This window comes from Archocentrus centrarchus, chromosome 3 (assembly GCF_007364275.1).
Source record: "Archocentrus centrarchus isolate MPI-CPG fArcCen1 chromosome 3, fArcCen1, whole genome shotgun sequence".
In the NCBI taxonomy this organism is placed as follows: Eukaryota; Metazoa; Chordata; class Actinopteri; order Cichliformes; family Cichlidae; genus Archocentrus; species Archocentrus centrarchus.
In genome coordinates, this window is record NC_044348.1 from 17,665,815 (window position 1) to 17,679,146 (window position 13,332).

General features: G+C 41.2%; 1 protein-coding gene across 1 annotated transcript; it reads right to left on the reverse strand.

The window, feature by feature from the left end:
- Window positions 1-8,999: 8,999 nt before the first annotated feature.
- polr2m (RNA polymerase II subunit M) lies at window positions 9,000-13,332 on the reverse strand. Its single transcript, XM_030726354.1, has 4 exons — window positions 12,935-13,332; window positions 10,558-11,145; window positions 10,175-10,403; window positions 9,000-9,683 (listed from the first exon to the last, which is right to left on the reverse strand). The coding sequence occupies exons 1-4, from the start codon at window positions 13,036-13,038 to the stop codon at window positions 9,540-9,542; spliced, it is 1,065 nt and encodes a 354-aa protein (XP_030582214.1). The 5' UTR covers window positions 13,039-13,332; the 3' UTR covers window positions 9,000-9,539.

Here is a 13,332-nt window from a genome sequence, read left to right on the forward strand (position 1 = left end):
TGAGGTCATTGTTGTGTCTGTTCAGCTATATTCTTCATGCAGAGCTCATCCAGGCTGTCCCCCCTTTGAGCTATAAAATCCAAAAGTTGTCTATGTCTGTAGGTGTTTATCCAAAACACTTTGCACGCTGACATGTTACATCTCAGCTGGAATGTATTTACTCAGCACAGGAAGTCATCTAATAAGAGGGTGTAGCTGCCTGTCTCTCTGTCAGCTTCTCTCTGAGAAAACAAAACATTAATAAATAAATAAGGAAAACAGTCTCGGCCTCACACTCCCACTCAGTCTCCTCTGTTTTATCATGCTTGTATCCAGCCGTCCTATGGGGCCAGAGCCGTGCTGCAGAGTGCGCGCTCCAACGTGCTATACTGCAATCAAAAACACCTGGCCTCGGGGCTTGGAATGGTCACAACATTACAGCATATAAACGAGCCAAGTACTCCATATAGAGGCCCCATAATTGTTGGACTGAAGAGGATTTCTTGTGTGTGTGTGTGTGTGTGTGTGTGTGTGTGTGTGTGTGTGTGTGTGTGTGTGTGTGTGTGTGTGTGTGTGTGTGTGTGTGTGTGTGTGTGTGTGTTTTAATGCGTAGTTTTACTATTGTTGTAACAGTCAAGACCCAGAGCCAAATTTCACTTCCAACACAGACTTTATGCACATAATTTTACAAATAAATAGGAACTTCCCAGAGAGCTGTATGACACTAACACACCAGAGCTGTGAGACTCGGCCTAGCATGAGAAATAAATGTTTTCACGACTAAAAAAAAAAAAAAAGATTAGGCATCAATGTTCATCTGATATTTCAGAGGTTGTGTTTTAGTAATGCGAACGGATGAATTTACACTTCTAGTGTTTGTCAGTTCAAATGTCCTCAAATCAAGTTGCATGATTTCACTCGCCGTTTTGAAAAATAATATCTCATTTTGGTCCACCCTTGTTTTTTGCATAGCCTTAGATTGATGTCACAAATTAGCCAGGAAATGATACCTTAAAACACCGGTGCACTGTTTGATTGCCACAAGCACTGAGATAATGAGCAGGGCTTCCCAAGTTTCATCAAATATAAGTTGAGGGTTGTAAATGGAACAAATGTGCAGTATTTAAAAAAAAGAAAGAAAGAAAAAGAAGGCTTGAAAAGACAGAAAAAAAAATTGGACAAAAGTTCATTGTTGTTGTAACATTAATGGGGATGCAAGAATAAGAATTTTCCTCCTCATTATGACCAAGCTGCCGGGCAGGGTCTCTGGTTTCTCCCCTCCTGCCGTGCCCTGGCACCCCTGCAGCATCCCCACAGAGACGGCTTCCTTGCCGTGATGAGCTTTTGACAGGCCCCAAAACAGCCTGCTTAATACTGTGCCAGGCCAGACATGGAGCGGCTGGGATGCTGGCAGCTTCTTGGCCCACACTACGCATCACGGGCCTCAACCCATTTCACCCCTCCTTTTCCTCCGCTCTCTCTCCACCCTGTCTTTCTAGTGCCTCGGGATTGTTATGCAAAACTTTCCAAGCAGAGATTGTGGGAGTGCTTTCAAGTACAGATGTATCCAGATCGTATTTGTATTGCTTCCCGTTGTAGTGAGAAAAGGAGGTCCAGACTGAGAGATGGAATCTGGGAAGAGGCTGAGCATCCAGGTGTACTTGGGACACATACCGCACCTTTGAAACACTGAGACAGACTATCTGGAATCAGATGGTAACTTTAGCTGTGTGTCAGAAATAACTGCTGACAGCTGTTGATCCTCCAGTTTCCCTCAGAGATGGTAATTCTTGCTTTCCAGTCTTTAGGGAAATATTGATGTTCCCTGTAATTGGATGGCTATTGATAATATGCGCAAGTTTAAAACATCCAGGAAGTAAAGCCTTGATGACATGCCTTACGTTGGCAAAACTGCTGTTTTTAAAGCTGTATTGTGAAAACTTGATATGAGGATATAAGCACAAGCCGTAAGACCCAAGATACACCACTGCCATCCAGTGTTGACCTCTGAGTACTACCTGCATGGAGTTAAAATAAACACATAGTCCATCTGCTACAAGACGTGACTACACAAGGATAACTCATTACAGCTATACCATGCCTTTTCCATTTGTGGTCAGTTTTATGGCTTTTGAACTGTAAACATTGTTCCAAGGAAAAGGAAACACATAATGCTTGTGTTGTGACATTCTTATCTCACAGAAACTCTACAGACTGCTTCACTGCTCCTACATTAAATCTGGTAGTTAGTTCATTACTGGCAAAAGGACGTGGTGGAAATATAGGAACATAACTCAGTTTTATAATGAAATCAGTCATTTATATAATAAAACAACAGCACATGTTCATTTTTTTGTGCCACACCAATCATTACAAGCACATGCCCTCATTCTGAAACAGGAAGAAAAGCAAATTAAAGTGATAATTTGCTACTGACCATACTCATTTATTCATTATATAGGTGGAGGGAGGCAACGGCAACTCTTTAGAGAAGGTTGTTAAGGCAGTGAGTTTTAATTATAAACAACATTTGAATGTGTGAAAAAAGGGCAGGTGTGTTGAGCCATTCACACTCAAAGGTTTACCATGTGTAAAAATAGAAAACAGATTTTAATGTGTTCACAGGTCGCTGATAGGTGAAAAATCTGAGTTTTTCTAATGAAATCTTGGAAAGGGGTGGATGCAGGGAACTGTAACAACAAAAATTATTATTTAAATTATTAATAATTCAATTTATTGCAATGTTCTCAGACTGTACTCAATACCACTATGCAGTGATTGGCTATAATCACCTTTTTGTAGAAGCTGATATCAGTTATGCATGAAATCGTGCGTGTGGATGGCAAAAGATTTTAGTGTGCAGCATGTGTTATACTGTGCTACCGCAGGGAGGGCCATTTACAGTTCGGTAAGAAACTGTTGGCATCCATGAGGTGGATGTTAAACCTGAATTATAGATATGCTGCAAAGACTCACCTTCTTCATATCTGACAAAACTGTGGTAATCATTCACACCAGCATGTATCAAATCTGCAAATCTTTGAGCTCTTTGGGCTACACTAAATTCAACAAATCTGACTGAAATACTCTGAAATGCCAGTGACTGCTTGAATGCCAAGCAGTCATAATAAATACTGTGTTCTGGCCATATTTATATGCAATAAATTAGCCGTGTCTATTGGATGTAAAAAAAAAAAAAAAAAAAAAAGGAAACAATTTCAAGAATGTAAAAAAACAATAAATCATTCCCATGACTATGTTTTATGACCCACACTCATTTCCAGACACCTCTGTTCTTCTTTCTTTTTTTCCCTTCAGTAGGAGAACATTTTTCTATCCACATTACTGGTGAGACAGCTGCAGGACTCTCATGAGTGTTACGGCCACATATCACGCTTCCTCAGGCAGTCAGCAGCTATGACACGAACTATGTGCAAGCTTCCTCTCACACACACATTTCATAGTGAGATAACTGGAGACCTCAGCACCTCTGCGCTGTCAGGAAAGTATTTACTTTCCTCTTTGCCCTGTCAGGAGAACACACACATGTAGCACAGCACAGTCACACATTCATGCTTGTTTGGCTCTCATTCACAGCTAATTCCATTTGCATATGAAACATTTATTCAACTTTAACACTTTAAGACAAACACAGATGAGAAGCCTTCCACGTGTTAAGATTCATTAAAAACATCCATCTGGTGACTTCCTGATGAGAAACCCCCTTTAAAAATTTCATGTAGCTTGATTTATTTATTTATTTATTTTCAAATTTCTTGAACCCAATCCAAGACTGAGACAATGCAGTAAAACTGAGAAGCTTGGTTAGTAAGAAAATGCCTCTGTATATGGCTGCAATACAGCAAAGCACCATCTGTGCCTGATTTGATACACAACACACTTGTTACTGGATAAAAAGCAACATTTCAAAATTTTCAAATCTATCACTAAGTTCACACCAAACTATTTTTTTTTTAATTCTAAGATGACATTGTAGTTCCAATAACTGTTTTCAAATGTTTTGATAAGTTGCAGCTAACATTTAGGGAGCTGTGTGTACTTCGCTGACGAGCTCGGTCAGTCTCAGTGATCACATTGTTTTGATTATAGTCAATCGAGAAAATGATGCCACACACAAATATATGGATCACTTCTTTCTTTGTGTTTCAACCACAAAGCCACTTGTTTTGTCATTAAAGCAACATTAGTTAGCGTTTTTGCTTTCGATTATTATTATTATTATGAAACCTACTGTGTTTGTATTTTGTGATGGTGAAAAATGTTTCTTTTGTTGCTGCCACCAGCCTGCCACCGGGTAGGAATCAGATCTGATTTAGCGCACAGAGGAAGCAGTTGATTTACTTTCAGAGATACTGGTGGATATTCTTAGTTATCTGGCATGGAACTCCTTTAGATTATATTTTATCATAATAAAATGCAATCATTTAGCGAGACATGTTAACTGACAGGCATACATCCAAAAACCAATGCTACTAGCACCAGAGACAATGGCAATCAATTCATTCTTTTTACTGGTGACTTTTACAACTACAAATGTCTCTGTCACAATGTTTCTTTCCTTGTGTAAAAACATAATATAACAGGATAGAGAGCTCCTTCACTTCTTTCATAACATACTAAATAAATCTGATGTAATAGCTGATGTAATATCTTCATGATAGACTACATAAACATTTTGTTGTAGATTTGCTGATGGGCTCGGGATCATTGTCCTGTTGCATGACTCTCTATTTGTGCCAAGCCATCTGTCAGAGAGATGCCCTCACATTTGACCCTAGAATACTTTGGTATACAGAGGAGTTCATGGTTGACTCGGTGACTGCAAGATGCCCAGGTCCTGTGGCTGCCAAACAAACCAAAATCATCCGCCCTCAACCATTGTGCTGACAGTAGGTATGAGGTGTTTGTGCTGATATGCTGTTTGGCTTTCACCAAATGTGATGCCGTGCATTATGACCAAACATCTCCACTCTGGTCTTGTCTGTCTAAAGGACATTGTTCCAGAAATCTTTTTTTTGTTTGTTTTGTTTTTTTTAGAGAGAAGAGACTTTGTTCTAACAACCCTTCCAAGCAAGCCAGACTTGTTTAGTCTTCTTCTAATTGCACTGTCATTAACTTTAATATTTAGCATGCTGTCTGAAATGTTTCTCTGGCATTCTTTGGCAATTCCTTTGAGCATTGCATGGTTTGACCTTGAGGTGAATTTGCTGGGAAACAACTGAATGCTCCAGACCAGCAAACTGCCAAAACGTGGTGCTCACACTTGCTGATGATCAGTTAATCAAGTGCACCTGGCTGCTACTTACCCTCTTAATTACTGTGGAAGCAGTAAGGGTGTACTTAGTTTTTTTTTTACAGGACTGTAATAACAACACATAAAACATATAGGATAATTTTACTTTACCTCTTCAGTGAACTGTTGTTTCTTCTTTCTTGTCGCTCCTTATGCTGTGTTAATGATGGTCGCTTGGTTAAAAGGATAGCGATGCAGTGCAGTACAACACTGGTCTTTTCTGCAGCCCTGCCAACTGTAATACCACTTTAAAAACACCAGGTGGTCTTCTTATCTATTGTTCAGTGCAGTTTTATTTATATAGTGCCAAATCACAACAACAGTCGCCTCAGGGCGTTTTATATTGTAAGGTAAAGACCCTACAATAATAAAGAGACAGTGGGGAAGAAAAACTCCAGTTTAGGAGGAAGAAACATCCAGCTGCTGGATGATTCTTCCTGAGCCTGGGTCTGCTGGATTCCAGCAGACCCAGGCTCAGGGAGGGACAGCCATCTGGGTGGGTGGAGATAAAGAATAGAAAAGAAAAAGAAATTGTCACTTTATTGATACGTTAAATATCAGAAACTGGCTTCCTCATTCACAGGGAACATGAATGCATTTGTTGCTTTCTCATTCTTTGAGGTTTTACTTTATTAAATTGAACATATTATAGTTTGATTGCTACAGGGACACTCAAAGAACCACAAAATCATCAGGAAACATCCTGTGGTGATACTGAATGGCAATTATCGCTGGCAAACCATTGTTCTGGACCAGCAGACCAGCATCTCCATCCACCATCCACCAAGCCAGCCATGACGCTTGATTCAGTTTTGGTGCACTAAGAGGAGGGAGAGCTGGTTCTAATTGGGATAGGAAGATAGGCTGTAACCTTATCTACAGAAAGCTGCTGTGTGCTGCATTATTTCATCTCCTCATGTGCCCTGAAAAAATATTACAACAGCATCAGAGAATGGAAAAAGCATGAGCTCAGACTTTGTAACCTGGCAGATATAATCAAATCATTCTGCTGAGGGCCTAACTCGTGTTTAACGCCAGTCTATACATCATACTGTATATCTAATTTAAGGCCGAGCTGACTGGTCTTTGAAGAAGCAGTTTTGAAATCACATTCCAGTTTCCCCTCCCAAACAGCAAATTATTTCTATTCCCACAGGACGTGTGATTTCGGACTCAGAGTTGGAGCAAATCACTTGCAGACTACTTCATGAGGAGCTTATTAATCTGAGTCAAGGGGTCTGGGATTCAAGCTGAAGTATAAACAACCTCCTCATCAATGGACAATGTTAAAAAAAAAAAAAAGCTTTGACTATAGAGTGAGCTTGGTTCCACCTCAACATACGTTCAGAGTCAGGTTTGACGCCAGATACCACAGAGAAAAGCTACAGCAAAAATGTGCCCTGTAATTGGTAACAGTCTCTAAATTTATGTAAGCAAGGTAGGCTGTAATTAATCCCAGCACGATGAGGATCCTCTGTGGAGGAGTGCATATGTCTTTGTTACAGGACATCACCACAGGGTCATTCTGGAGCCCATCAGATACTGTGTCTAAATACATAGCAATCAGATGTGGAGGGTCTTTTTTTTTTTTCTAAAACATCTCCCACCAATGTCTCAGCAACAATTACTAAAGGTTATCAAGGGGCATCGACCACGAGTCTCTGACCTACATGAACCCTCCCTCAGTTCCCCTAAAAAGGTGCCTCAGTGCCTTTTTTTCTCCCCTTCCTCATTAAAATCACTGAATCAGACTGTTTAAATTACGATGGCCTGCAGTCCTCGCTGAGAGTTGGAAGAAAGATGATGGGAAAGGCAGTTTGGAAAGATGCTGAATGTAGCTGGCACTTCTTATCTACCACATATTAGCAATGTTGAGAAATGGTGTTTGCCATATTGCATTAGCTCGCTGCCGTCCCATCATCGCCTGCCATTCTCAGCAACAACATGATCCAAATGCATTCCAGATGTCTCAGCCATCAAGCTTTAATATTTCACTACCCTGCATTAATCTTATCAAGTGTGAGATGGAGTCCTGCCTGATAACATCTCGCAGGATTTCAGACTATCAGTGCCTGCAGCTGACCACAGCTTCACTAGAAGTTTAAATTTATATGACCTTGCAGATCTCCTTCACACATAAATTAACTAATGTGCTGGATGCCTAACAATAAAATAGCTTGGATCTTTTTTAATACTCGGAAAATAGTGAAACTTAACCCGAATAGAAGGTTGTACTTTAGATGAAAGGAGAGATTTTAAAAAATGTCAAGGAAACACAGTTCATTTCACAGATATTAAGATCAGAGAAAATGCAAAAAAGTAAAAACAGTTCAAATTCAAAATGCTTCAGAAAAGTTTGGGCAGGGGTATATTTCCCTGCATCACATACTGGATAAGTCTGAGGGGATTCTGGGATTTCCAGGAACTGAGGAGAGATCCACTGTGGTAGTTTTGAAAGCAAACTGGTTTGTTGTGAAACGCGCAGGCCAGTTAACATGCAGACTCGCTTACTAAGCAGCCACGCTGTTGTAATACGTACAGAGTGTGGTTTGCCATTTTCTTGCTAAAATAAGCGAGAGCTAGCCCTAAATAATATTTGTAGTGCTTGATCACAATTTTGTGGTGGATTAAGGCTGCAGCTTTTAGACTTACTGTTTCAGGAAAGAATGATGTTGCATTTAGTCCCCAAACATTAACTATTGTAACATCACAAACTCCTTATTCTGAAACCCACGGTACCACATTATCAATTTTTCTGCTCTCATTATCAGAACTAATGTACACTAGGACTGGCTTAGACCCTCTTTTTGTCTTCAGAAATGCTTCAATTCTTAGTTGCACAGATTCAGCAAGGTGCTGGAAACATCCCTCCTCCAGCTTCAGACCTATAAACTATAGAGATAGTTGTCCCAGCAGTTCAGCAATTTCTGAAATACTCAGACCAGCACACCATGCCACATTCAAAGTCATCTAAAAATCACCCTTCTTCCTCATTTTGATGCTCAGTTTGAACTTCAGCAGGTCATCTTGACTGAGTTGCTGCCATGGGACTGGCTGATTAGACATTTGCATTGAGTAGCTAACCAGGTGTACCTAATGAAGTGGCCAGTGAGTGTATAGATAGTAGCAAACAATTTAATGTAAAAACTTATAAACTGTTTGACTGTACTGTTTTTCTATCAGTTGAGCTCATTTCAGCCCTCATACTCCCCTCTCCTGCTGGCTCAGTGCATGTTTTTTTTCCTCATCGCATTTCTACCTCATTTTGTTTTAATAAATTTATCATACTACAGCTGACATGAAGCAGTTAGTGACAGTGACCAGTGTGTTTTAGAAAACCCTTCATAAGAAACAAGCAGCATGCAGCATACTCCATCAGTACCTTTCTAATATTTTTTTTATTGTACACCTGTATTTTAATTGATTGACCTGACTTTTCAAATTTCATACTAAAGAGACTACATCCATCCATTCATTTCCACTTATCCTGTTCAGGGTCCCGGGGGGGGCTGGAGCCCATCCCAGCTGACATAGGGCGAGAGGCAGGCTACACCCTGAACAGGTTGCCAGCCTGTCACAGGGCCTAAAGAGACTACATTGCTGGGTAAATTAAAGAGATTAAAGTATATTTCTTAAATCTGATTTTTGTTCCATATGTAAAAAAAACTGATACCATGATTCATAGTTATGGAAACACAAACAAATATTTAAGAAATTGTGATTTATTTGTTTCTGTTACACATTCTGCAACATTTAAATTTGACAGAACTCCTGCAGGCTCACATCTGCTTCTTGACAACTGTAAACAGTCACCGCTGATGAGCTTTAAGTGCATTTAATTATTAAAAATACTAAAAAACAGAAACCTCAGCGAACAATACTCTCAGGATCTGAAAGCCATGATGTCATCAGTCTCAGTGTGCTGACAAGAAACACTTTCCCACATGACACATGTTTCAAATTTAGCATTTAAGACTCCTAGTCAGCAGAAGGTGTTGTTACTCCTGCAGGACGCTGAAACAACTGAAACCAATACAGACTGAATGACAATTAAGTAAGCTAGTTTCTCAACCTGTCATTCAATTTCCTGAGCTGAGTCTGGGATACCAACTATTTCTTCACACCATGCAAAGACCCTTTTCCTCTCTAATGAATTGTTGCCCTTGGAGTGAAAATCCTGCAAGGTCCAAAGCCTCTTTCCCTCAGGGCCAAGGTCACACTGGTTTCCCCAGCTGGCCTTCCAGGATCAGTCTTCGTCTGAGGAAAGCTGGGCTCCTTCATCGTGAACCTCTCTGTAGGCAGCCATGGGGCCGCCGTCAGGAGTGTAGCTCCCCATAGAGACCTTCAATCCTTCAGACAGTTTCTGGGCTGCCAGCTTGGCCTGCAACTCCTGAAATTAAACACCAGACAGAGAAAAAGCTGACGTGAATAGGCTGGTAAACAGAAAACAAGCACATTATTATAAAGCAGCACAACCACTGCTATTAAACTCGCAACAAAAGTAGGACTGATAATGAGCTCAACCGCCTCCATAAGTTGACAACAGCACACTGTGTGACGTTTGGCTCTCAACTCGCTCCTCTTGATGTGAAGCAATACGCGGGCCCTAAACTGCATGAATGCTGCCCTCTAGAGACAAGAAAATGTCTTAGGCCTGGACTGCATTCAGCTGAAATTTTTGCATCAGGTGCAATAAGAAGAGAAGGAAATAAATGAACTGGTTGCAACAGTATCCCTCCCTCCATTTTCTTCCACTTATCCAGAAAATGCTTTAACTTGCTTTAACTGTTCAGAAAATGTATTTGCTTTTTACTCTTCATTATCTACACCATACCACCCAGCATGAGGAGCCACCTTATTAGGACACTCAGCTGCACTAACCTGTCTCTTCTTGGTTTGCTCCTTCAGGAGGGCGGCTGTCTCTTCCAGAGATATAACCTGGGCCGGCATGTGATGGAGAAGAGGGAGTTTGGCAGCAGTGATGTCATCCAGGTGTTTTCTGTCCCGCTCCCTCCTGGCTTGCGCAGACAGTGGTGAGCGTGGTGAGCGTTCAAAAAACTGACTGGGTGGCAAGAATCCTGATGGAGGGGTGTCGTTTCTGTGAGGCAGCCTGGAAAACACAGTAAAGAGGCTGTTATTTACAATCAATTAATGTACATGAACTACAAAAAGGCACAATAGCAAACAATTGAATAAAATCTGGATTATTTTTGAAGCATTTTTTGTTTGAAATGTTCAGGAAGTATTGAATAAAGTCCACTCACTTATTTGTTTTAAATTTTTGCTTCATGGGAGCTGGTAACCTCTCTGTGTTTTCCAGGACAGTTATATAGTGAGGCTTTGTTGGTGGCTGCTTTCTGAGAAAGTGATTGTCTCTGCTTTTTAATGGGTCTTTGGATTTGCTGCTGCCACCAGTAGTAGTTTCAGACAGCGTGACCCTTTCCAGGGCCTCCACAAGGTCACCCTCTTTTGTCTTATCAGCGTTCAGAGAGGCCCCATCAGCCGCCGTTTCCATGGATTCAGCAGCAGCCGCTCCAGAGACCAACAGGTCCTGGTGCCCTTCCAGAGTGTGGTTTTCATGTGCTTGAGCTGAGACAGGTGAGGTCACCATTTCCTGTGAAGCATCATCTGCAACAGCCACATTTTGCCTGTTTTGATGTGAGGCTGCTGGTTCGATAGAGGCAGCATGTTGTTGGTTAGCAAAAGGCTGCTGGTACTGAAACTCTGTCCCCGCAGCAGACACTAGGCTCTGTCTCCTCTCCTCCTCAGCGTGGTGTTCAATGGCAAGACACACTTTGTCTCTAAGGTCTTTTATCTTTTGCCCTTTGTCAGGAAGAGTCTGCAATAACTTCCTGCAAACAACATAAACACATCACTGCAAAATATACCTCAAACAGTAAGTCTTTACACATCTAGTGTTGGTTTAACTACCAGAGCAACAATAAATGTCAGACACATACATATCAGTAAGCATTCCTTGACCTCAAATAAGAAACGGTCTCCAACTGTTACATTTCTATACTCAAGCACTGTGAAATTATCTGCTAATACCAATGTTTTAAACAGTCTGGCCAACAGACAAGGCCAGTTTGTCATGTCTTGTTTTTGTTGGTATTTATTCTCTATTTAGCCACTATGCTATGTGATCAAAATCTATGAAAACTTGCTAAATATTATGTGGTGCAAGTGTAACAACAGAAGGCTATGTTGCATACCTTCTTCTGGTAAATTTATATATAATTTTTTTAGCAAATTGGCAGAAAGACAGAGACCAACACCGTATAAAGGGTTTGATGACCCTGATGAAGACTTAGAATGTAGGTATCCTCAGCAGCTGCCGTTATAGGTTAATTACACCTGTAATACATCACTGCACTAGAGTGTTTACATACTAGTTAAACAGAAAGGCGAGGTCCGTGTTTTTGATGGTACTGCAGGGTTCTAGCCACAGGTTGCTTGCCCAGCGCTGCACTGGGCTGAGGTACTGTCGCAGTTCACTATTGGAACTGTTTGGCGTTACCACATTTAGCAAACAGGTGTGGCAATTGGCAGTAGCAAGCAGTCATTTGATACCCTGGAGCAGGTATGGAAACTTGGTTTAAAAATAATGCAAAATAAACAAAGTTTAGGGTACTTTAGAAATTGTGTGTCAGTTCAAAGCAGTCTGGCCTGTCTCCTCTGACATCAACAAGGCATTTTCACCCCAAGAACAGCCACTCACTGGATAGTTTTATCTTTTTTGGACCAGTATATGAAATTCTCACCAAAAACCATGCCACATTCAAAGTCACTTTCACCAATTGAGCATAACATTATGCCCACTGATTGGTGAAGTGAAGAACACTGATTATTTCTTCAGCATGGCACCTGTTAGTGGGTGAGATATATTAGGGAGCAAGTGAACATTTTGTCCTCAAAGCTGATGTGTTAGAAGCAGGGAAAATGGGCAGTTTGACAAGGGCCAAATTGTGATGGCTAGACGACCGGGTCAGAGCATCTTCAAAACTGCAGCTCTTGTGGGTGTTCCCACTGCAGTGGTCAGTATCTATCAAAAACGGTCCAAGGAAGTGGTGAACCATCGACAGGCTCACTGATCTGCATGTGGGGAGCGAAGGTTGGCCCGTGTGGTCTGATACAATAGATGACCTACTGTAGCTTAAATTGCTGGAAAGTTAATGCTGATTCTGATAGAAAGGTGTCACAATACACACGCAGGTGTCATATTGTTATGCCTGATCGGCATAAATCCCCTTTCCTCCCGTTTTTGATGCTCGTTTTGAATTTCACAGGTCGTGTTGACCATGTCTCCATGCTTAAATGCACTTAGTTGCTGCCACGTAGTTAGATTTATGCGTTTACAAGGAACTTTACAGGTATACATAACAAAGTGGCCGTGAGTGTATGTATTATGTAAAGTGCTTCACATTTTAAGCTAAGCCAAACGAGACCGACCGAAATCTACCACATCAGTAGATCCCCTGTCTTGCTTTACAAATGTCGTGGTTTTAGTTCATATTCCTGTACACAGTGAAGTTACCTGATCAAACTTGATCAAAGCTAACAGGATGATGCCTGCGCCTCAAAGTGTCACAGTGAACCGTGTGAAGTTTGTGTCTCTCTCATGCAGAGGCTTAAACTTACCTGTTCCTGAGCATCTTTTCCTGTCGAAGCCGTAGCTCCTGGAGCTCTTCTTTACTCAGGCGTCCCAGGTCTACCACCTGTCCCTGGCGCTCTCTCCCAGCCATCACTGTTAGCTAATGACAGGTAACTACAGCCATCTACAAACGGCAACGAGCCTGTTTTAAACTTCAACGTAAAAACGAACGTGACTAGTAACTGCCGACTAACTGATTCCTTTATTATTAGAACGTTTCAGAAACCTCTTCAAGGGAGAAATTCACTTCTTCAACACATGAGACATCAACATTTCAAAGTAGGAATCTTCTTCTTCTTCCTGTGCGGAAACCAAACATGTAAAACGGCCCTCTATCACCCCCACTCTACGGAACACGATAACGCACCTCTTCGCTATAAAGACG